The sequence below is a fragment of the Hippopotamus amphibius genome, chromosome 9 (genome assembly GCF_030028045.1).
Source record: "Hippopotamus amphibius kiboko isolate mHipAmp2 chromosome 9, mHipAmp2.hap2, whole genome shotgun sequence".
NCBI classification, from domain to species: Eukaryota; Metazoa; Chordata; class Mammalia; order Artiodactyla; family Hippopotamidae; genus Hippopotamus; species Hippopotamus amphibius.
This window is the reverse complement of record NC_080194.1, coordinates 42,715,756-42,738,588: the sequence shown is the minus strand read 5'-3', so window position 1 is coordinate 42,738,588 and position 22,833 is coordinate 42,715,756. Positions and strand designations below refer to the sequence as shown.

Genomic DNA, 22,833 nt, shown 5'->3' with positions numbered 1-22,833 from the left:
CTATCGGTGTACATTTAATATTTCCATCTTCCGCCTTCCCCTGCTAATGAAAGCTGCTCACATTTAAGACTGCTGTTGGCCCCAGAGGCCTGGTCCCTGACCAGGGGACAGAATTAAGCTAATTGTCCCACCCCTGTATCATGACTGTATTGGGGCCTCCTTCATCCTAGGAACTAAACGTAAGGCAGCTGAAGCAGATTCACAGCATACCACCTAGATCCCGTTCCTCCGTGACCCACCAGCCCAGCCCACGTTCACAGGCAGACAGAAGCAAGTGAAAGGATATCCTCTGGCCTTAGCCCTGCCACAGTTTGATGGACACCCCTTGCACTGGGCTGCCACAACCCCAGCTTTAAAAGAAGTGGAATGAGATTTCCAAGGACTTATCCAACTCTTTTTGTTGTTGTTGTTGTTTTGCTACGTTGAGTCTTCATTGCTGCGCGTGGGCTTTCTCTAGTTGCGGTGAGTAGGGGCTACTCTTCACTGCAGAGGCTTCCCTTGTGAAACATAGGCTCTAGGCACACAGGCTTCAGTAGTTGTGGCTTGCGGGCTCTAGAGCATAGGCTTAGCAGTTGTGGCGCACAGGCTTAGTTTCTCCATGGCATGTGGGATCTTCCCAGACCAGGGCTCAAACCCACGTCCCCTGCATTGGCAGGCGGATTCTTAACCACTGCGCCACCAGGGAAGTCCCTTATTCAACTCTTGTGTTCTAGGTAAGGTCAGTTTCTAGATGCAGAGTGAGAAAGAACATCACACAAAAAGGTCACAATATTTGAGAACAGACTTTACTAACACAGAGACCTCTCAGGATGGCCAGAAGTTGAAAATTCAAGCCACTGGACTCTCCACTGGGACAAAGCAAACAGTCCCCTGGGTTGTGACCACACCTGGGCTGCACTATTCACTCACTGCCCAAGGAGCCCAGCCAAAGCTTTCGGTTGTGAGGCCAGTTGTTTCCTCACCCTCTGAGTGGCCTTATGACAAAATCTGGCTGAATCTTTGCATTTACTTGCTCGTTATAAAACTTTTTCATGCCCAAAATACAACCAAGTTACAGAAATTTTAGTTTAGTAGAGACAATTATAATTTGTCCTGAAATCCTACAACTTAACACAACCATTATAAGTTTCCTCCTAGATGCGCCCCATGTTTGCTCTTACTGCTTCATCTGCCAAGAACCCCGTGAATGCCAAAGAGCATCTTGTTCCTGGATCATTTTCCCCCGGTCCCGCTGACTGAAAAACCAAATGCAGTACTTCTGCCATGTCCGTTTCAGAGAGCCCTGGTCTGAGAATATTTTCCTGGAATGTTATCCTGAAACAACAGAAATGAACACACCTCTTAGGGTTCACACCTCTTCCACAGTGTATGCTAAACATCTAAGCATGCTTTTTGACACGAACTTGCTCCTGTGAGGGGCAGGGGAAGAGCCTGGTCAAGAGGCCTGAATACAGGCTAATACCTCAATTAGATGTGACCTTAGGCTCATCCCTTCACCTTTCTGGGCTTTGCTTTTCTTATCTGTAAAGTGGGAATGAGAAGACAATACAAACTTCATAAGACCCAGGAGGATCAAATAAGATAATATGCAGATAAGCTGAAAATATTTTTGGTTAGTGGATGTGCATCTATAAGAAGAAAACAGCTTGTACCAGACATGGCATGTTGCATCTCACAGATGGGTCCATACCTAGTGCCACCAGGATTCCTCCAGAGAACAGCTTAAGGGCCAGGACCACCTCTACTCAATCGCAGTTTGTCTAGTCAGCAAATTTACTGCCCCAAGCCGTGTTCTGGGCATCTGAGACACAAATGACTCAGTTCTCATCCCCATCACCAAGGGGCTCACATCTGGTGGGAGGTGACTTGAGAACAGCAGTTTTAAGCCAAGGTGCCTCTCCCAGGACAGGGAGATGACCAAGGGGCAATAGGAGCCCAGAACAAGAGCCTCTGTCATTTTTCCCTCTCAAGCTTCAGGCAAGCAGAGGAGGTGGTATTCATGCCTGTAGAGCAGCCCTGGGGAAGAGCCCGGGTCACCACTGGTGAGGTCCAGAGCCGTGGAGCAGGATGGGGAAACTCCACCCACTGTGATTTGCCCAAGGTCCCTCAGGAAGATAACTGGGAGTAGAACCTAGAACCTGGCCTCCAGAAGACCAGGCTAGCACCTCTCTGCAGAACCTGAGTCCCGTTTTTAGAAAAGAGGGAATCAGGGCCCTGGATCCCAGCTCTGCTGTGTGACCCTGGTCCCTCTCTGGCCCTCAGTCCGTGTGCACAGCGAGGGTGACGGTTTTGACATTAGGGAACAAACTCAGGCAGCCCCTGAGTACTGAACACCAGAGTAGCAACTACTGAAAACCTGGAGAGAACGGAAAGCCCAGAGCGGTTTTAAGCACAGGGTTTTATCCCTGCCCCGTCTGCTGCCCGGGACTGCAAAGACCAGAGATGCAGCCTTCCCAGCTCACACCGCTCTGAGCTCTTCCCCTGCTTGGCCTTTGCCAACCCTTTTCCCCACGCTGGCCTCATTCCCTGGAATGCCCAGGCCTGTCGCTGGCCTTCCAGACTTGCTCCTCCGGGAAGTATTTCCTCCAAGTAGGTGTGCATGCGCTCCCTGAGGTGAGGCAAGTGTGTGCTGTCAGATCTGCTCCATGAAAAAAGGGAGGCTTGAGGGGAATAACGGGGTCACTGTCCCAGGAGTCGAGTCAGATCATTTCCTAAGCTCCTTTTTCTGCGTTCTCTAAGCAGTCTTCACTGAAGTCCTGTGGGGTACCTGCCCCAGATTGTATAGCTGCTAACAGCCTCCTAGGATTCAAGTTCACCTCCCTGCTGGGGCCCTGCATGTCCCTCAGTTCAAAGAACACTAACCCTCCAGGCTCAGGCCTAGGCACCCAGGGCCAGAATGGAAAAGAGAAGACACAGGCAGGGATTTCGTTCAGACAGAAAGCTAGAATCACCCAGCCAGTGGTGGAGGCAGTGGGCATGTGGCTGGATCATGGCGGGGAATGCCTGGCAGCTCTGCTTAATTGGGAGCCCACACTCTCTAATATTTTGTTTAAAAAAAAAAAAAAGAAAGCATAACAAAATCAGTCCAGCTGTGATGATCTCATATCATTTACCCTCTCTGAGCCTCAATTTTCTCATTTGTGAAAGAGATACTTGCATCAACAGGTGGCTGGGAGGGACAAGTAAGATACTGGCTAGAAAGTACAAGGCCCAGGGCCTGACACAGCTCAGTTAACGGTGGCTACTGGAAGCACTGGTCTTTCTGGCCATGTATCCCAGGAGGTGGGAGGATGGTCTCAGCAGACCTCGGCAGCCGGTGACTCCTGGTGGCCGCTGGGAGCCAGGGCATGAGGGCCAGACCTTCAGGAGTCTTAGATTCAAAAGATCCTGGACTCCTAGAGTCTTCAACTGTTAGACTTGCTGAGTCCTCAAGTAAGAGAATTTAGTCCCTTAATAAACATTTCCTGAGGCTTTCTCTGTAGCTCTGAGGCCTGATCCCAGAGAATACTTTGCTCCCATCCTGGCCTCTTCCAAGATCTCCCTGACTGAGATGGAGGGAGGCAGACACAAACAGGAGGGCACAGAGACGGAGGAGGCTCCTAGCCGGCCTCGCAGTGAGGAAAAGCTCTCAGTGAGATCCTGAAGGACAAATCTGAATCAGGGGCTGGGAGTAAAGAACATTCTGGGTAGAGAGAAAATCACATGCAAGATACATTCAAAGAGCAAGGAAGTGAAGATGCAGCTGAGGCCAGCAGGGCCATATCCTAAGGGTAAGGAGTCCCCTGCAGGAAGCAGTGAACGTCTAAGGACTGGATGTATGACAACACCTTAGAAAGTCACTCTGGCCGTGCCAAGGAGGGGAATAGGTAGGGAGACAGCAGGTCTAGAAGGTGGCCTGCAGTGGCAGCAGGAATGGAAAGGAGTTAGATACAGCAGCCCTAGGCCTTGGTGCCCGAACAGACATGGGATGTGAGAGGAACAAACGCTCATGTCAGGGAGAGATGATGTCTAGGAGGCAGCTGGCTATGTCACCCAGACCTCAGGAGACAGCTGGGCCAAGGGCAGTGAGTGAGCTGGGATCGGCAGAGTGTAGATTTGGGTATGTAGCCAACGTTTACACAGCCTTTGGCATGTGCCGGGAACTTACAAATACGGATGCACTGAGTCCTTACAACAAGCTTTGAGATAGATACGACTATTTTCCCATTTTACAGAGAAGGAAACTAAGGCACAAAGACATTAAATAACTTGCTCAAAATCATTCAGCTACTAAACAGTAGAGCAGAGATTCAAACCCAGGCAGTCTAGCTGCAGAGTCCAGGCTCTTAACTTTCTCTTGCCCATCCTGGAAATAGCTTCCAAATCCCTGGGACTGACAAAGGGATGCCCTAAGGGAGGCTTTGTAAGGTAATAAGGAAGCTGAGAGTTCCAGAGTAAAGCCTTTGAATCTCAACTGAGCAGACCCCCAGAGGTCAGCCCCTATCACTCAAGGACGGAGGTCCCCTTTGATGCCTGGTGACTGGCAATGGCTGTCCTGCTCACCCTCCTCCATGCCCCAGGCTGGGGAAGGAAATGGAGTGCCCAGGCTCCACCCTATTGGGTCTGCCTTGTACTCCAGATGCTTGTTGTGTGGATTAAATTTGATGCTAATGTAAGCGAAGCCTCAGGCCCAGGCCCAGCCCGCGGATGTCCTCCCCAACACACAGACACACAGAAGGCTTTCCCCACCCACTCTGGGGTCTGCATCTGGGGCAATAACATGGCCCCAGTCTAAAGGCCGGCCTGGGGACTTCCTGGTGGCACAGTAGTTAAGAATCCACCTGCCAATGCAGGGGAGACAGGTTCAGTCCCTGGTCCAGGAAGATCCCACATGCTGCGGAACAACTAAGCCCATGTGCCACAGCTACTGAGCCTGCACTCTAGAGCCTGCGAGCCACAACTGTTGAGCCCATGTGCCACAACTACTGAAGCCTGTGTGCCTAGAGCCTGTGATTCGCAACAAGAAGCCACTGCAGTGAGAAGCACACGCACCACAATGAAGAATAGCCCCTGCTCTCCGCAACTAGAGAAGTTCCACCAGCAGCGAAGACACAGCACAGCCAATAAATAAATAAATAAATTTAAATTTAAAAATAAATAAAGGCAGGCCTGGTATACCAACTACTTGCCATCACTCTGGTGTCTTAGGGTCCTTTCCACAGGGCCCCCCTAGGCTGCCTCTGCTGCTCCTTCCTCAGAACTCACATGGGCCCTCCTCAGCCTCAGTCTACCCTGGGTGCCTGAAGCAGAAGGGCTCAAGAACCAAGACCAGCTCGGACTGCGGGTGAAATTTCCACGGCTCCAAAAGCCACTGCCTTTTGCTGCCTCTGGACCTTGCCTCATGCTATCTCCTTGGTTAGACGTGAATAGCAGGGAAGCCGGGCCAGCTCCGCCCCAGCTCTGTGGGGGGCAAGCCTGGGTCTCCTTGAGCCTCCAGCCCAGAGGCTTCTCTGTTCCCTGAATGCTGCAAAGAGGCAAGTGGACACCAGTTTAAATGCATTTTTTTTTCCACTTTATGCCAGAGAAGGTGAGGAAACAGAGATAAAAAACAAAACAATACTGTAATCCCCCCCAACCCACACTGTTTTTAAACAAACAGGCCCGGTTCTGTCCGGCCTTGTTACCCACTAAATGCCCTGAGCCACCCCCACCCCTGCACCCCTGCTGGCCCTGGAGCCTCTGGGGCAGTGGGAAGCTGTCCTCCGGCTTCAGGCTTTGGACTAGAGCTCCGGCTCAGGCAGGGGAGTCGTGGCACTAGTACCAGAGCACAACCTTCCTGGCCTGGTCCACACTCACCACGTGGCTCCCAGAGTTGCACCAGGCCACGGCATTGACAGCAGCACTGCGGAGAAGGAGAGGCAGGCTTCAGGGGGCGTCAGGAGCTGGGCCTGCAGCCTGGCTCTGCCCCACATTACTGGACCTGGGCATTTTGAGGCCCTCTCTGAGCCCATCTCCTCACCTGTAAAATGAACTCAGAGGGCTGTGGTGAGAGTGGACCCAAGTGCACATGGGAAGACACCCTGTGAACTGTGAAGGGCTCGGGGGTGAGGAGGGGATGGTAGATATGGGACAAGGGCTGGGGGCTCCAGGATCCCAAGTATGTCAGGACCAGGAATCAGCTTCGCAGGACTGGGGGAGTTAGGGTGGGGGGGGCTGGCCCTGGGGCTGGGGTGGGCGGGCAGTGGCCATGCTCACCAATGGGGTCCCCGAAGGCTACTCTCCAGTTTCCCAGTGTCCACATCCCAGATGTAAAGGGCACCATCCAAGGAACCTGCCAGTGCATAGCTTCTGTCTGGGCTGCAGGGGCCACAGCAGAGCAAGAGAGAGAAGATCAGAGGTAAGGACACGGGTATACACACACCGACACAAACACAGATGGGACACACTCAGGCATGGGTGTTGTGCTCTCATGGACACACCTGAACACAGCTTTGGTCCAGTCAGAACCACACTTGAAGCCATCAGCCCTGAGAACAGACAGGGTCAGGTCAGAATGGAAGTGGCTCAGCTTCCTCTCTCCGACAAGGGCTTGGGCACCTCACAGCAGGCCCTGGTGCAGAGGGGCCTCCAGGGAGGGCCCCTGCTGGCCGGCCTTTTACAGGGGACAAGGCCCCGCTGCCACAGCCAAAGCCATGGGGTCAGTGGGCACGAGGCAGGTACCTGAACACCTGGCGGATGTTGCTGACACGCAGGTCGATGACCTTGAGTGTATCATCTCGGGAACAGCTGAGCAGATGCAGCTGGTCATGGCTGAGGCTCAGGGAGGTGACCCGGCCCTGCACAGGGATGACCTGGGTGCAGCGGGGTCCCCTGAGGAGCAGGGACAAAGACGAGGATGAGAAGCAGCCACCCTGACAAGGCTGCTCCTGACAGACTAATAAAGTCCAGAGGCGCCCCTGGTCTCAGGCCACTAGGGCCAAGGCTGTCAACTCATCTCCCACCGCAGCCAGCCCCTTCCAAAGGGAACTTACTCAAAGCCAGAGCCCCCGAAACCCCTGAGTCACGAAAATAAGTGCTGGGGAGGGGAAGCAATTAACGTCTGTCTTTACACATGTGAAAGTGAGAGCAAAGGGTTTCAAAAGGCAATTGTTGCAGATGAGTAAGAAGTCTGAGACAGGCCTGGCACTGACCCTGGCACCAGTTCCAGCACTGGCTTTTATAAACCATTCAAGCTTAATGCTGGGCTCTTAGGTTCAAATAACAACTAAAACTTGTGTTCCTTTTCACTAAAAAGTGGTGACTACATGAGAAAAAAGAGCTTCTCCACCTTGGTTGGCAAGACCCCCAGGCAGAGTCCGGTGGTTGGACCAAGGGCCCATAAGAAGGAGGCACAGGTCTCCAGGGGCAGCGGAGCCTTCAAGGGGCCAAGCCCAGCACAGAAGCCACCAGAGCCTCACTTCCCCAAGGTACCCTCTGCGGCTCCGTGACCAGAAAAAGAAGAGAACACAGGAACCCTGTTCCCACCTCCACCACCCACAGCCTGCGCCTATCACCTGCTGTCCCAGAACCGGATCTTCTGATCAGTGTGACCACTAATGATGACATGGTCCCCGCACACCACATCGTTACAGTAGGAAAGGACATTAATGGTCCTGGAACCTAGGGACCAAGGAGTAGAGCCCCAGACTCAGAGAAGGGTTATCAGGAGCCAGCCCACTGGATGGATGGAGGAGCTGAGGCCCAGAAGCCCCAGAGGTACGGTGTCCTCCCAAAACTAGAACCCAGGTCCCCTGATTTCCAGCCCAAAACCTGAGGTCCCCAAGAAACCAGGGAAAGCATCACCAATGGGGGACAGAAGAGAGGCCTTCATCCCAAATGCCTGTAAATCTTGGAGCCACTCCCAGAGAGCAGGCTGAGGTCCCCCACGGCCCGGCAGGGTCCTGGCAGGCGGGAAAGGGGAGGGTTGGGCCTCACAGTAGGCTCGGCCAAGGTCCCACTCCTTCACTGTCCGGTCCCGGCTCCCGGTCACCGCGTGGTGCCTCGTTAGCTTGAATTTGGCAGCTGTCACCTTGTCCGTGTGTCCAGATAGGGTCTCCTGCCCCCATCCCAGATATGCATCACGGGGATGGCCAAGACCCCGGAACAAACCCCTCCAGGCCCAAGGCATGACCCCTGCCCCCCGGCAGGCCTCACCTTGGAGTGCGCCTCCCCAACCTTCCAGAGCTGGGCGGCCTTATTGTAAGTAGCTGCCAGTACCTGGGAGCCCTGGGGAGATGAGAAAGGAACGGAGAGGTCCTGGGCCCGTGCGTGACCAGAGGCAATGGCCTGTAGGCAGAGGGCCGGGGCTGCCTCAGAGCTTCCCCCAGCCCAGGTCACTAGGCAGGCGGAGGAGAATCAAGGCCCAGGGAGGAGGATTTGTGTAGGAGCCCGAGAGCCTGGTTCTAGAATACACACGGTGTTCCCTCAGGTCCCAGAGCCTTGCCCGGTGTGGAGACTGGGGAGGAACACCCCATGCCACCCAAGTCCCCTTACCGAGGGGTCAAAGTCCACACTGGTGATGCTGCCGCAAGCTCCTTCAAGAGTCTGGTTGGCCTTCAGGCGCCCTAGAGCGGACCAGGAGAAGGAACGGGTGAGATGAAGTCACTAATCTCATGACACAGAGGAGCCTGAACTGTGAGTGGAAAGATGAATCTCTCGCAAGTTAGAGGACAGAATTGCTGGGTTGTGGGGGCGGGGAGGGGTTGTCTAGCTGGAGGCTGCACCTTCCTGAACTGCCAGCAGGGGGCCCCAGGGAGCTACAGGTCATCTCACAGGAGAGGACCAGAGAGAAGGAACTGTCCCTAGGTGGCATGGCAAGCCAGGACCAAGCCAGCTGGAGACTCACCTCCTCCAGGAGGCCTCCAGGAGCCGGCTCTCACTCCCCAAGTACACCCCCTCTGCAGAACACAGAGTAGAGAGCTAACATTTGTCTCATAACTGAGTTCTGAGAGCTCAGTGACGCTAGAAGAGGAGGTGGCCTGATGGACTCGGGACTGCCCCTCAAGGGCCTGTCCCTGTAGAACCTTATGACATGGTACCCCCACTGCCCCAAAAGGGACCATCTAAGCTTAGCCCTCCCCACCCTGCAAGCCCCCACTCCAGGAAGTGGGAGGCTTTGCCCTTCGCAGGAGCAGTGAGCCCAGAACTCCTGCCAAGGCGTCATCTGGTCACTGCCCACAATAATGTCCCAAGTGAGGAAACACAAAGAGACCAAAGACAAAGAGACCCAAGACCTCTGCCCACCAAAGAGCAAGCTGAGGGTGAGGTCTAGAGAGAAAGGACTGGGCTGGCCTGTGGGCACGGACCCTCACCTCCCACGACGTTCCAGAGGAGGATGAAGCGGTCAGCCCCTCCAGTGGCCAGGAGGCTGCTGTTGGGGCCAAAATGAACAGCATTGACCTCGGAGAGGTGAGCATCCTGCAGGGAAAATGGGAGGTCAGCGCCCCTAGTCCTCGCCACACACGCCTCTCTGCGCACACTCATGGCTCTCTGTCACGCATCCTTGAGCAGCTCCACAGGGTCTCTGTTCGAACCCTAAGCTTCAAACTTGGCCCCATCAGGGCTCATCATCTCTGACTGGACCCCTGCAGCAGCCTCCCCCCGTGTTTCCCGGTCTCCTGTCTTTCCCTCTCATTATAAAATGCCAAACGGCTCCCACCACAAGCTGTGGGAGGAAAACTCCTGCTCCAGTGAGGGGCCCATCCTTGCTTCCCCAGCCTCCTTGGAACACTCCTGGCACCTGCATTCCCGTACTGTACCCCATGCACTCGGCCCAGCTCCTCTTTACCAGCACATCCTGAGCCTGGGTAGGAAGTCGGGCAGCCACGCACACAGGGATGCTGTGGTATCGCTGCTCGGGGGCTCCTCCAATTGAGTGGCCTCTCCTCTTCTTGAAACTGCAGGAGGGGGTCAGGAGCGCATTCAACAAGGCCTTCTGACATGGGAGCCTCAAGCTCTCTTGAAGCAGCAACAACAGGAAACAGACAGAGAAGATGGCAGAACACGGCCAGGAGCTGCAGAAGGCATGGTCCCCACTAGCCTCTAACACCAGGGGTCAATGTGGAGACAGTAGGGGCACCAAGACAGGCACAGAGGCAGGCCAGGGTTGGTGGATGCAGAGAAACCTCAGAGCAGAGTTTCAGTCCTGGCCTGGCCACTGCTTGGCACCATGACCCTGAATGAATCCCTGACATTTCTGAGCCTCCATTTCCCAAATGAGTGGTAGTTCCTGTCTGGCCTAAGGCTGGAGCTCTGGTCCCCTGTGAGGACCTTGGGTGTGGGGCAGAGCCTGGAAGATAGCCAGGTAGGGGCTAGGAATGAGGCCTTGCACCCAGCTCCTGCCTCTAAGATTCAGCAAAGACTCACACACGGAGTGCTGGGCAACATACGGAAGGACAGACCAAGACACATACACAGCCCAGGACTGGGCTCCAGGAGCCTGACACACACATCCAAGGGGCCTACCACCTTCACACACGTTGGTGCACACACACTTACTCCAGAAGCCCCTTCACCACATCCACATAGCGTGATATCGTCAGGGAGGTGGCAGAGGCAGACCTGGGGCAGAATCGAGAGAGATGTGCTAAGGGACTGGTCAGTGGGTGTGCAAACAGCAGTCATTCATCCCTACACTCTTGAGCCAGGATAAGAACTTGGCTTCCCCAAGGCCAGGAGGGCAGGATGACCCAGAGCAGTCCCAGAAAGGTGGAGGAAGGGAGGGATTTGGAATGGAGTCTCCCAGCTTCACCATGATGGTTAAGAACTGCCTCACCACCCAAGTGCCCCCAAACAAAAGTTCATAGGAGGCTGAGCTGGGGCCTATGCAGGGGAGAGAGGGGGTGTGGAGGTGCCCCCAGGTTGAGAGAGCACAAGGCTGGGGGCAGGGGGGTGGGGAAACCTAGACCCCCAAAATGCCCAGGAGAGCATGTGTCCTGAGATGACCTGGCCCACCAGGGCTGCCAAGGCTTTGGGGACCAGCATCCCATGCCCCTCCCCAGGGTTTCTTCACTACCCTGAGGCCTGGACACCAGTGACCTGCAAGAAAGAGCTAGGGGAGAGCTTACAGGCTGGGGAATAGGGCGGGAGCAGTCTCAATGCCAGACAAAGCAAGACAGATGGGGGAGACTGGGGAGGACAGGCACCCAAGGACTGAAACCTCAATCAGGTCCCACCCATGTGAGCTCACAACTACACATGCTTCACACGCACTCAAGTACACTCACCTAAGCCTGTATACACATGTGATCTGATGTCCCCAGGTATGCACACATATGCCTATGACAGCTGAGCCCTGGACCCTGCCCACAGGTTCCCTCCTGGTCACACCCTTTCACCAACCTGACATCCCACACCCAGAGCTCTGGTCCTGGGAAGGAGGAAAAAGGGGTGAGGACATAGGTTGGGGTCCCTGAGGTGGCACTGACCCCAAGTAGCTCCAGGCACTGGAGGTCAGATCTGTCCTGGGGTCCAAGCTGTACTGCAGTCTCTCCTCAAGCCCCCTCTCAACCCAAGACCTGGCCCAAGGTGCTAGAGGAAGACTCTGGGGTGGGGCCCAGATCAGAACTCTGGGACAGTGCTCACCTGAAGGGCCTCTTCCATTTGGCCTCACTCTCCAGGAACGCCGGCTCGGCAGCCAGGGCCAGAGTTTCTGCTTCCTCTCTGATCCCATCGCCTACTGCGGCTGGGCTCCTGGGACAGAGAATGAGGCGCAGGATGGCTACGGGGCCAGGCCAGCCCCTCCGTGCCCCTGGGCCCTACTCGGTGACGATGTGCAGCCCCGGGGATGCGGGGGTCTGTGCGGGCGCACGTGTGCTGGGTGCTGTCTCCCATGACCACAGATGTGTGCACGAGTCCTGGGCTCGTTCCACCTGGGGCCCTCGGCACCGTCACTGTGCGCACGGGCGGTCAGGCGCACGGCGGCCGCGGGCGGGGGGGGGGGGGCGGAGGCGAGGCAGGACCGCAGCGGCCCGGGGCAGGGCACTACGGAGCGCAGGGCACTACAGAGCTCGGGCGCAGAGCCCAGGGCGGAAGCTCGGCAGGCGGGCCCCGGCGCATCCTCATTCTCACTCGCTTATGCTCACTGTCCGCTTGGCTGCCTTCTTCAGCTCCTGGGACACCCGCGCCTGCTTGGCCCTGGGAGAGAAAAGCCTCCAGAGAGTCCGGCTGCCCTGGTGCCCGGAGGGCGGGGCCGGCCCCGGCCCCGGCCCCGGCCCCAGCCCCAGCCCCAGCCCCACAGGACGCGCGGCTGCTCCCCTCCCGGAAGGGCGGGGCCGGCACTCACCTCTCGCGGCGCTCGTTGCGCAGGTTGCGCTCGGCGGCGGCGCGCGCCTTGCGCTGCACTAGCCGCTCCAGCAGGTCGCGCGCCTCCTCCTCGAGCCTGCGCAGAGCCGCCTCCTGGTGCCCGACGTGCACGCGCAGCGCCTCGTAGGCCGCCCGCTGCGCCGCGTTCAGCGCGCGCCGCGCGTCCACCTGTCCGGCCTCCTTCGCGCGCGCCTCCTGCAGCTGCGCGACGCGGGCCTCCAGCCCCGCCAGCCTGGAGGAACCGGGAGAACCTCCGTCAGCCCCTGGGGGAGCTGGTCTCGGAGCTGGGACGGACCTGCCCCTGGCCACGCGGCCAGCCGGGCGGCTGGGCCACGTCTCCGACCAAGCCTTTGGAGTCCTGCAGTTCCCGACCTCTGCGACCGGCCACAGGCCAGGGGTGCGTCTGGAGACGTGGGGAAAGCTGTCGGGCCCTTCCGCAGACCCGCGGGGTGACCCCGTCCCCTCCCCTCGGCAGTGATGGCCCCGAGCCTCCCCGAGGTGCGCGGGGCCCCTCTCACACCGCCCGCTGCTCACCTGCTTTGCCGCTCCTCCAGCTGCGACTCCAGGGTGCCCAGGGCCGCGCTCTTCTCCACCACCTGGTAGGCCATCTGCGGAGGGGCCGGACAGGTAGGCATGGGCGCCTCTGGGCAGGGCCTCCAGCCCCTCTCCGGGCCGGAGAGGCTGGTAGGACGGGATCTGCCTCTCCTCCCACTCGACCCCTAGCTCAGGAGAGAGCCGAGGCGCAGACAGGTGTAGCACCAAGCACAGGAATGCACCACTGCTTCAGGGATCAACGGAAGGGCCTTAGGCTCTGGAGCCTGAGTTTCAAGCCTGGCAGCACCACTTATTTTTCCTGTGACCCAGGGTAGTCATTTAACGGTTCTGAACATGCTCTGTTTCTTCACCTGTCCAATGGGAATGGCAGTGCTTACCTCATAAGGTAACACACAATTACTATAAGGAATAGTATTTCAAATAATGAGATTGGTTATATAGCACTTATTGTGTGCCAGGTCTTGTTCTAAGCACTCTACAGTATTAACTCTTTTAATCTGGTAGGTACTGCCAGTCTCCCCATCTTACAGATGACATTGACACAGAGAGATTAAGTGTCTTGCCCAAAGTCACACAGCTAAATGGCAGAACTGATATCTGAACCCAGGCCACCTAACATGCCCCAAGTACAGGGCTGGTCTACAGGAGGGATTCAAGGGATGTGTGTTCTGTTCCCCACCTCTCCAAGCCCTGGCCTACCCAAGCATAGATCCCAAAGAGCAACAAGGAGCTCGGAGCAGAGGCATATGGGCTAAGAATAGGAATGGACTGTGGGAGCACAGGGCCCAGACTGAATACCAAAGCTGCCCCCAGCCCTAGAGTGGGGGTAAGGGTCATCTCATCTGTCCCCTGCCTCACTGAACAGTCCTTCATCCAAGAGCCAAGAGCTGGGGAAACCACAGAGCTGAGGAGTCAGTGGGAGAGACAAATGCTACGCAAAGCAGTTCCCACCACTGTGACAAGAGGAACACGAAATAACCAAGGCTGGGGTTCTTGCTGCTGACCTGCCCTTGTGTTCTTTCTCCCATGGACCTGGTGAGGGACTAGCTGTGGAACAAGGTTGGTGTCCACCTGCACTAACTTCCTGTGTGAGTGGGCCGGGGTAGGGAAACAGCACATTTGGGGTTCATAGCTGGCCCAGTTTATAACAATAATAATTCCTTCCACCATTAAACAATCTGACCACCACTTCCTCTTCCTTACCTGTCATATACTTTCACTGATGTTTTGGTATTCAGTATTTTTTTTGATGCTTTTCAAAATCCAAATAATAGAGATGGAAAACAGATTAGTGGTTAGACAAGTTAGGAATGGTTGGAGGAGAGGGGTGAGTTGTGACTAAAACGGGGTAGCAAGAGGGGGATCTTTGTGGTGATGAAATATAAATCTACACAGGTGATGGGCACACAAATCTACACAGATGGCAAAATGAAGAATTACATACACTTCAAACCAATATCAGTTTCCTGGTTGTGTGTACTATAGTTACATAAGATGTAAGCAGTGGGGGATACTGGGTAAAGGGTGCACAGGACCTCTCTGTTCTGTCTTTGCAACTTCCCGTGGATCTATAATTATTTCAATAAAAAATTAAAACAACAATAATACATGCTTGTTGTGATATGTGAGACAGTACTAAGAATTAAAGAGAAAGCCCCTCCCCATTCCTTGGCATATCCAGTGGGAACTGGCTGGTTTGTCTGAGGACGTGATGAGGAGGGAGTGCGGAGGGCAAGGGGTGCGTCGAAGTATCCCAGACAAAGGGAACCATGAGCTCAGGGACAAAAGAGTGGCAGGAAATGCAGCATGAGGATGGAGGACTCAACTGGGGAGCCAGGCTAAGGAGCTTTGAAAAATATGTACCAAACTGATAATGCGTAGAGGTGGTGAAAAGGGCTTTTACTTTTTTACTCTGTGGGCTTCTGTTCTCTTGAAATGTTCACAACAAGCATGTATTTGTGTATTACTTGTCTTTTAATAGAGATCATTATTATTAAAATATATCACTCTGAGTGCTGAATGGAGAATGGATGGGGGTGCCAAAGGAGGAGTTGTCCAGGGAGGAATGAGAGTAACTTAGACCAGGCCAGACAGGGTACAAGAAATGGAAGTTGATGGATGTGGAGGCAGGATCCATGAGCTGGCAACTAGCTCAGGATGGAGGACTGCAAGGGATCAGAGTTGCTTCTGGGTTTCCAGCCTGGAGACTGCCAGTGGGGGAGGAAAGGATCTACCTCATTTATCACCTAGTCTACAAATATTCATTAGCTTGGACTGTGGAGACAGGCTATACAATGGAGGCAAACCAGAGGCATCCCAGTTTTTGGGGTGCTCATAGCCCAGAAGGGGGCTCAGATGTTTGAAAATCACCTCTCAAATGTAGAGTTGCAGCTACAACAGGCGCTCTGAGGGAGAGGCTGTCACTGCATTCATAGCCCCAACCACACATTAGTTGAGCAAGTGACATGGCATGCGGTAACTAGATAGGTGCTTACTGGCCCATCAGCCTCCTCCAGTGGACTGGAAACTCCATGGGGCCAGGTCTTGTTTATTGCTGCATTGCCCTTGCCTTGTATTTAGTGACTGTCAATAAATATTTGTTGAAAGAATTAATGGAGATCACAGGAGGTGGATTTTTGCAGGAGGGAGTTCAAATCCTGGCTCCACCTCTCTAAGCCTCCATTTCCTCTGAAACCATAAAGTTGTGGAGGACTGGCTGAAGTAACGCTTAGCCCAGCATCCTCAGTGTGGTGTTGGCCATATTATTACAGGGGCGATGGTGAGTTTGATTTCAGATGTGAAGTCCAAAAAGCAGCTGAGCACGAGCGTCTGGAGCTCATAAGAGAAAGCTGAGCTAGAGATGGGTCTGGGAGTTAGCAAAAACAGAAAGCCCACGGGAGTCCGTGAACCCACCCAAGCTTCAAAGAACACCCACATCTAAAGGAAGGGGAATAAGCAGCAGGGAAAGTAACCAGAGAAGGAAGTTCAGAAGCAACAGCTACAAAAATGAGAGGAAAACCAGGAGAGTGTGTGAAACAGAAGCCAAGAGACACCATCGGGGTGGGGTGGGGACAGCAGCAGGGGGACCAGCTGACTTAGTCTGCAGCTGTTTACTGCGCATCAGCTGGTGCTGGGCACTGGGGTGGCAGGGCAAGTGGTGAGCAGAGCAGGCTAGACCATCCAGAAGGGGGAACAGAGGCTACCTGTTTCCTGCACACCTCACACTCCTCCCTGAGCTCTCACCTCACTTCCTCCAGCTGCTGTGGGAGCCCACTTCATTCTGGGCTGCCAGGGCCAAGCTAGAGAGCACTCTGACCCCTGTCTGGCCCCAAGGCATTAGACTTGGGGAATCTCCCTCACGTGCTGGCTCCCTTGGACATCTGCCAGCCCCAAAGTCCTGGATCCTGGGCCCACCCCATTCTCTCTCAGACCCCTGCCCAGCCTACCTCTCCACACACCAGCCGGAGCCCCTCCTCCTCCTCTTGCCACTTCACACTCAGAGCTTCTGGTGATGGGACTTGGTCTGAGTCAGGCCCTGACTCCTCCTCCCTGCCAACCAATCAGAGAGTGGTGTTCACTGTCCCTCCATTCACCCAGAGGATGCACATGAAAAGCTTGAAACCTTGAACTTTCTCCTGAGGAAGGTGGGAGCCAGAAAGTCAACAGAGGAAACAGCAAGTCTCCGGAAACTGGGGCTGCTGTGATTCCTCTGCTCTGGGATTCCCCCAGGCCTTGAGTTCCCAGGCCAGGACCCCCCTCAAGAAGCATCACCCAACTCTGAGCCCCAACCCATTCCTGGTTCTCATCGTCACTCCCTCTTTGGGATAGGTGGCATCATGCCCTTTCTGTAGGCATCAGGTGAGGAGCAGGAAAACAGAAAAAGACAGGTGTGTGGGGGTGGGAGGGGGGAGAGATGGGACAAATGCAGAGAGATGGACTGAGAAGGCTGGGGGAGAAGGACATCCTGAGCAGCTGGCTTGGGGGAAGGCTCAAGAGCCTGCCTCCCCCTTCCCTGGGCAGCAGCCCAAGGGCCAGTGAGGTTCCAGGGAGAGAATGAACCCAGCACAGGCAGTGGGGGCAGGGCCCAGGCACAGGAAGCCCAGTGTGACCACAAACGCAAAAACACTCACCAGGGGCCCTGGTGGATAGCAGGAGTGACATCGTTTGGCTCTGGCTGCAGCTTCTCTGAGAACCTGGCCAGCAGCTCAGCTTTCTCTAGGAGACGGTTATCTAGGGGTGCAAAAGGGTGAGCCTGGAGCAGAGACAGATGCTTTCCAGCAGACTCTAGGCATACAAGTTACCTTGCTGGCTGGGAGGGATGCAGGAGCCCAGGGATGCAGAAGGGGGTGGGCTAGTCCAACCTATTGGCAGGGTGGGCTCTGCCTCTGCCTGTTTGTGTTTGTGTAGCTCTATCAGGACCTCCAGCCCTTGAACAGCCTCTAGGAGCATAGCCCCCAGGCCCGCCCAGGAGAAGACTTGTTCTCCCAGGGATAGAGAAGGACGACCACTGCAGGTGGGCACTGTCTGCTGAGGCTCTCGAGGGAAGGAAGGGGCCAGGGATTGATCCCCCGACAGGGCCTGGTCCCAGAGAGTGACAAACAAACTGAGCTCCACTAGCCTGTGGCCTTTGGCAAGATGACTTCCCTTCCAGGGGCTCTAACTTTCTGGGCTAAAAAACAATTCTGACTTCCCCAGGGTTGATGTAACGTTCCTCCCAGTCCTCTCCCAGGCCAGAACAGAAAGTCCCTGAGTTTGGTAGTTTCTGTTACAGACCCTGGAATACAGCCCCTCCACCCCACCGATGGTCACTTCCTCTTTTCTCACCAGTTCCAGGATAGGGTAGAGGTGATAAGCCCAGGCCTAACCCCTCAGCTCCTTTCCCTCTCCCAGTCCCCTACTAGTCACCTAGGTCACCTAGATCAGTCACCTAGGTTGCTGGCCTTGTTCTCACTGAAAAACCCACCCCAACGCCCAGGGCATTGCTCTTCCCCTCTCCCTTCCCCAGCAAATCCAAAGAATATGCCATTTTGCCCACTTTATGAGTGAGAAATCAGAGGCTTAGGGGTATGACTTGCCCAAGACCACAGAGAAGACTGCACTTTCAGTGCCTCTGAGCTAAGCCCTCCAGGATCACTCCAGTCCCAGATTCACAACTCCCAGGGGATGGGGGTGACTCCTCCCTCAAATTGGATGGTTCCATTGTCCATCAGAGCAGTGGAGAAGTGAGGCTGCCTAGAGGCAGGGGGATAACCTCACATCTCTGAACTGAGAGGACCAGCAGCCGGGAAGATTGCAAAGAAATCTCCCAGAACAAGAGCGACAAATTCAGTTGTGGGGCTGGGGGGAGATGGTTAAGCAGCAGCCAAGATTAGGACCAGTTATGGAGCTGGAGGGACTGTGGTTAGACTTTCAGCCCCAGACATACAATCTCAGATGACCAGAGGTGTTACACACAGATGCACACCAGTTCATCCTGGCTTAAAATGCTATATCCCTTCCTGAACAGCTCCCCAGAAACACTCTGAGACTCTGACTTCCCCAGGCTCAGCCACCTCCCTCCGCAGGCTGGAGCTCCCTGCTATTCCCTCAGGCTGGGGTTGGTGGAGCACAGAGATGCTCCAAAAACCTAAGCCAGGATCTCCTGTCAGTGGCAAAGCCTCAGGCTCTGAACTGCGTCCCTAGAGATTCAGAGTTTAGAAGTAGCTGCAATGGACAATCCCGAGATCGTTCACTGTGCTTATGGGGACCAAATGGACTGACCAGGCTCTACCCTGGGGACCCCCCCCCAGGAAGGGGAAATCTAAGAGACCCTAAAAATCCAACACTCGCTTATAAACCCGTGCACGAGAAGCCCAGCCGGCGGGAGGCAGGGCCAGGCCCTGAGGGGCGCGGAAGAGCAGGAGCACTAGAAGTGAGCTCCGTCCAGGATGGGGCTCTACGCAGAGCCTGGACGGGAAAGGGTAGGAATGGTGGCTAGTCGGAGATAAGGCGTAACAGACAGCGAGTCCAGCAGGCCCCAGGCTTCGGAGGCGAAAAGGCGTCGGTGCACCCACCGGTGCACAGCCAGGGGAGCCAGACAAACCCTCGCCCCGCGCCGGAGCCCCGTCTCCTCGACGGCCCCCGGGCGCACTGCACTCACAGGCCGGCACAAGCTCCACGAAAAGGGCCTTTTGCGTTCGGTCCCGCTGTCGCAGCTGCCGCACGATGTGGCACTTCCAGCGGGCGGCGGGGGCGCAGGGGGCGCCGGGCGCAGCCATGGCCGCCCTCTCGCGCTCTCAGCGCGCGCTCCTCCCGCCGAAGGAGGTGCGGCAGGGCGGGGGCGGGGCCCCGAGGGGACTCCGCGACGTCAGGGGGCGGGTGGCGGCGGGGAATCCCCGGGTGGTACCAAGCGCGCTCTTCCGGGGAGGACGGAACGAAGACGTCGCGGGGAACCGCCCCCAGGGTCTAGACCATCGGGACCCCGCAGAAAGCCTCACAGGAGTGGGGGCGCCTATCGCTGACGGCGCAGTGAGCGAGGACCGAGATCCGAGCCTCCGGGGCGGCTCCCCCCTCGCCTGTTGGCGCGCTCCGCAGGCGGGGCTTCCGGGGCCTGTGTTCCTTAACCCCAAGGAGCCCGGACCGGAGCCAACAGTAACAGACCCTCCGGACCAGGCGGCTCTCTAAACTGGGGACTTGGAGACACTCTCACACCCGGATCCTGCCCTCCAGGCGCTCAGGATTGGCGAGGGGAGACGACGCAGCCACAAGGCAGACAGTGTATGACAGCGAGATAAAACAGCACGGAAGAGGAAGGGACGAGGCCCTGCTTTGCGGAGGTGATGGCACTGAGCTGGGTCGTGAGGGATGCAATAGGAATTGGCCAGGAGGAGAGAGAAACGGATTCCAGGCAGGGGGAAGAACAAATGCAGAGGTTCGAGGACATAGAAACTTCCAGCAGATTCGGGCCTGGAAAGACGGGAGGCAGAACTGCTCTTGTGGGGAGCAAGGTTTTAGGGTCCCGTTTGTCGCAGAAAATTTAGGACCTTAGGGCTTCCTAGGTGGCGCAGTGGTTAAGAATCCGCCTGCCAATGCAGAGGTCACGGGTTCGATCCCAGCTCCAGGAAGATCCCACATGCTGCGGAGCAACTAAGCCCGTGTGCCAAAAACAAAAAAAACAAAAAAAAAATTTAGGACCTTGAAAGTAAAGGGAAGGCAGCTGATTTCATCTAGCAGACTCCTAACCCAGAGGGGAGAAAAGGCTTACCTGGGATTGCACAGGAGTGGATGGCTGAGCTGGCCAGCAACCCAGTATCCTGACGCAGCGCTCAACCGATCACTCCATTTGGGCGTCCTCTGGAAGAACGACAGCATCTCTTGCGGGTAAACTTGACAGTGAATTGTGGGTTTGCAAGGAACTGTGATAAAACTGTATCCAGCAAGACCCCTGTCCAGAGCTCTGTAGACAGGCTGGTGTGAAGAATGAAAGGAGGGATTCGCTGGAGCCATGCAGGCCGTGGAGGTGCCAGGTCTGTTGAAATGCAGATGGGGATGGGTCACAGCTCTTGGAAAGCTATAATGGCCAGTGACACCGCGGGAGTGTACCCTGCTCTGCTTTGAAACAACAATGAATTGCGCTCAGTACCCCCTGTGCTATTGTCTTTGGCTCTAATTTCCTTTGCACATGCTATTCCTGCTGTTTGGAACACTGTTCCCTCTAGTGACCTTGGCTCCTACTCATAGGTCACCTCCTCTAGAAAAACCTTGCTGCACCTGCACTGAGTTAAGCCTTCTCTGATCTCTGCCCCAGCCCAAGTCTAGCCTGTCTATTGAAGGAGTGGGTGGTGGGTGTTAACATTAATTAGAAGGTGTGGCCAGGAAAAGGGCATGGTACCCATGGAGGCTCAGTGCCAGTTGGCAACAGTGTTAAATTCCCTTTAGGACTGACTGACTTGCAGATGCCTGGGGACACCATCAAAGGAGCTAGGGCTGTGCACATTGAAGGGTATAATATCAGGGCTCTGCCTTGCTGTGAAGCAAAGAGGTATTATTTCTTTCTGTTGGAGAGTCATATTGGGGTCAGGGTTTCCTAACCCTTTTTTGACTCACAAAACCCTCCTAGGAAATTTAAAATAATTTTGTCGTTTTTGAATAGTATATGATAAAGAAGTATTTGACTTTGACTAAAAATATTTATCTTTTATCTTTACAGTATGAAAAGTTGTATTATAAAGTTGACCTAAAATTTTAGATAATATTTATAATATAGGAAGACAAATTTCTGTGTTTCACATTTAACATGCTGTTTAAGGTATCTTTAATTATGTTAGAAAACCATGATTCAATGACGAATAAATATTAAAAGAAAAAGGATTATATCATGATTTAGAGACCTAATGTACTTTAGAATGTTGTTTGAAACTTGCACTTGGGTTAGGCATATCCCAGCAGCCAGTATGATTATTTAAAAGCCTAAATAATTTCTTGTTACTCTACTTAAAATCCTCCTAAGGATTTTCAGCATATTCAAAGCAAATCCTTAAACCCTTTCTGTGGCCTTCAAGGCCTTGCTTGGTCCGGCTCCTGCCAACATCTCCGACTTTACCTCTTTCTACTCTTTGAATAAAACCTTGTTCACAACACTGAAATCACTGCCAGACTCAGTCCCACTGTGAAACCTTTGCCCTGACTGTTCTCTATTCCTAGTACTCTTTCTCCTGAACTTTTAGAGGCTGACTCCTGCCTACAAGTCAGATTTCAGAAGACCTTCCCTGTTCACCCAATCTGAAATAACTCCCATCGCAATCAATGTCTACACATCATCCAATTGTTGTTCTTTTCAGAGCACTTATCACTCTCAAAAAGGGTCATGTTTCTGTGTTTCTTTTGTTGTTTATGACCTATTTCTCCTACCAGCCTGGAAGCTTCAGGAGAGCCAGGACCAAGTCAGCCTTGATCCCAGCTCTGTCTTCAAGCACCTAGAACAGGGCCTGGCATCAACTGACTAGGTGATCAGTAAATATTTACTGCTGTTGCTGTGTTATCAAAAACATACACACACACACACACACACAAAAGGGCTTCCTAAGTGGCACAGTGGTTAAGAATCTGCCTGCTAATGCAGGGGACACGGGTTTGAGCCCTGGTCCAGGAAGATCCCACATGCCTCAGAGCAACTAAGCCCGTGTGCCACAACTATTAAAAAAAAAAAAAAAAATACAAAAACAGTTCTTATGACCGAGTGCTTAGAAGTTTTGAATCCAAAATTGTAACTATTTTTAATTGAAAGATAAATCACATGCACATAGCCAAAAATTCAAATAGTATAAGAGTGAGCCTCTTTGCTTCATACCTTCGTATTGGTTAGCATAGGACAGACTATTCAGGGGTCTTTTGGTTATCTTTTACTTAATACAACTATTTCTTAATAGGTCTTATGATTCTGAGTGTTGGCTGAGCTCAGATGATTCTTGCTTTGAGCCTTTTACATGGTGGAGTGACTGGAGTCATATGAAGACTCAGCGGCGTTGGTTGCTAATAATGGCTCGCTTATTTAGCTGGCAGGAGATGCTGGCTGTTGGCTGGAACATGGATTCAAGCTGAAAACCTGAAATGAAAGCCCTCCGTCTGGCCCCTCCACATAGCTTAGGTTTCTCAGAGCACGGTGGCTAGATTCTGAGAAGATGCATCCCAAAACAAGCATTCCAACGGACAGCAAAGAAGTTGCGAGTCTCTTAAGGCTTGAGCCCAGAAGCTAGCAAGCTAGCCCAGCGTCACTTCCTCTGTGTTCTATTGGCAAACCAGTCCCAGTCCAGCCCACACTGAAGGACAGAGACCCCAGCTTTCAATGAAAAGAGTGTCAAAGAATTTCTGGTCATCTTTAATCCACTACATGTGGTACAAAATAAACCTTCAAATCTCAGTGGCTTAAAACACAAAAATTTCTCTCTCCCTTGCATTCCAGTGTGGTGTAGACCATGT

General features: G+C 54.2%; 1 protein-coding gene across 11 annotated transcripts; it reads right to left on the bottom strand.

Moving 5' to 3' along the window:
* Nucleotides 1-754: 754 nt before the first annotated feature.
* On the bottom strand, nucleotides 755-19,177 carry ATG16L2 (autophagy related 16 like 2). 11 transcript variants are annotated; one of them, XM_057750023.1, is made up of 18 exons: nucleotides 19,016-19,177; nucleotides 17,007-17,106; nucleotides 16,323-16,425; nucleotides 12,856-12,929; nucleotides 12,302-12,553; nucleotides 12,088-12,153; nucleotides 11,602-11,709; nucleotides 9,806-10,031; nucleotides 9,330-9,435; nucleotides 8,512-8,582; nucleotides 8,173-8,244; nucleotides 7,822-8,074; nucleotides 7,533-7,638; nucleotides 6,700-6,849; nucleotides 6,459-6,506; nucleotides 6,235-6,336; nucleotides 5,836-5,881; nucleotides 755-1,314 (listed from the first exon to the last, which is right to left on the bottom strand). In XM_057750023.1, exons 1-18 carry the CDS (start codon nucleotides 19,131-19,133, stop codon nucleotides 1,273-1,275), a joined length of 2,043 nt encoding a protein of 680 aa, XP_057606006.1. In that variant the 5' UTR covers nucleotides 19,134-19,177; the 3' UTR covers nucleotides 755-1,272. The 11 variants fall into 11 exon arrangements, with proteins under 11 accessions (XP_057606006.1, XP_057606001.1, XP_057606003.1 ...); XM_057750020.1 differs by lacking the exon at nucleotides 5,836-5,881 and adding an exon at nucleotides 10,516-10,578 and having other exon boundaries at nucleotides 756-1,314; nucleotides 9,806-9,914; XM_057750027.1 differs by lacking the exon at nucleotides 5,836-5,881 and adding an exon at nucleotides 10,516-10,578 and having other exon boundaries at nucleotides 758-1,314; nucleotides 7,954-8,074; nucleotides 9,806-9,914.
* Between the last annotated feature and the right edge of the window lie 3,656 nt (nucleotides 19,178-22,833).

Bases quoted from the DNA above. Each gene is read 5' to 3' on its own strand.
- ATG16L2 (XM_057750018.1), bottom strand. From the start codon at position 19,133: ATGGCTGCGCCCGGCGCCCCCTGCGCCCCCGCCGCCCGCTGGAAGTGC. The intron at 17,107-19,015 runs GTGAGTGCAGTG...TTGCACCCCTAG, and splicing joins CGTGGAGCTTGTGCCGGCCT to ATAACCGTCTCCTAGAGAAA. The intron at 12,930-16,322 runs GTAGGCTGGGCA...GCCCCTCCGCAG, and splicing joins TCCGGCTGGTGTGTGGAGAG to ATGGCCTACCAGGTGGTGGA.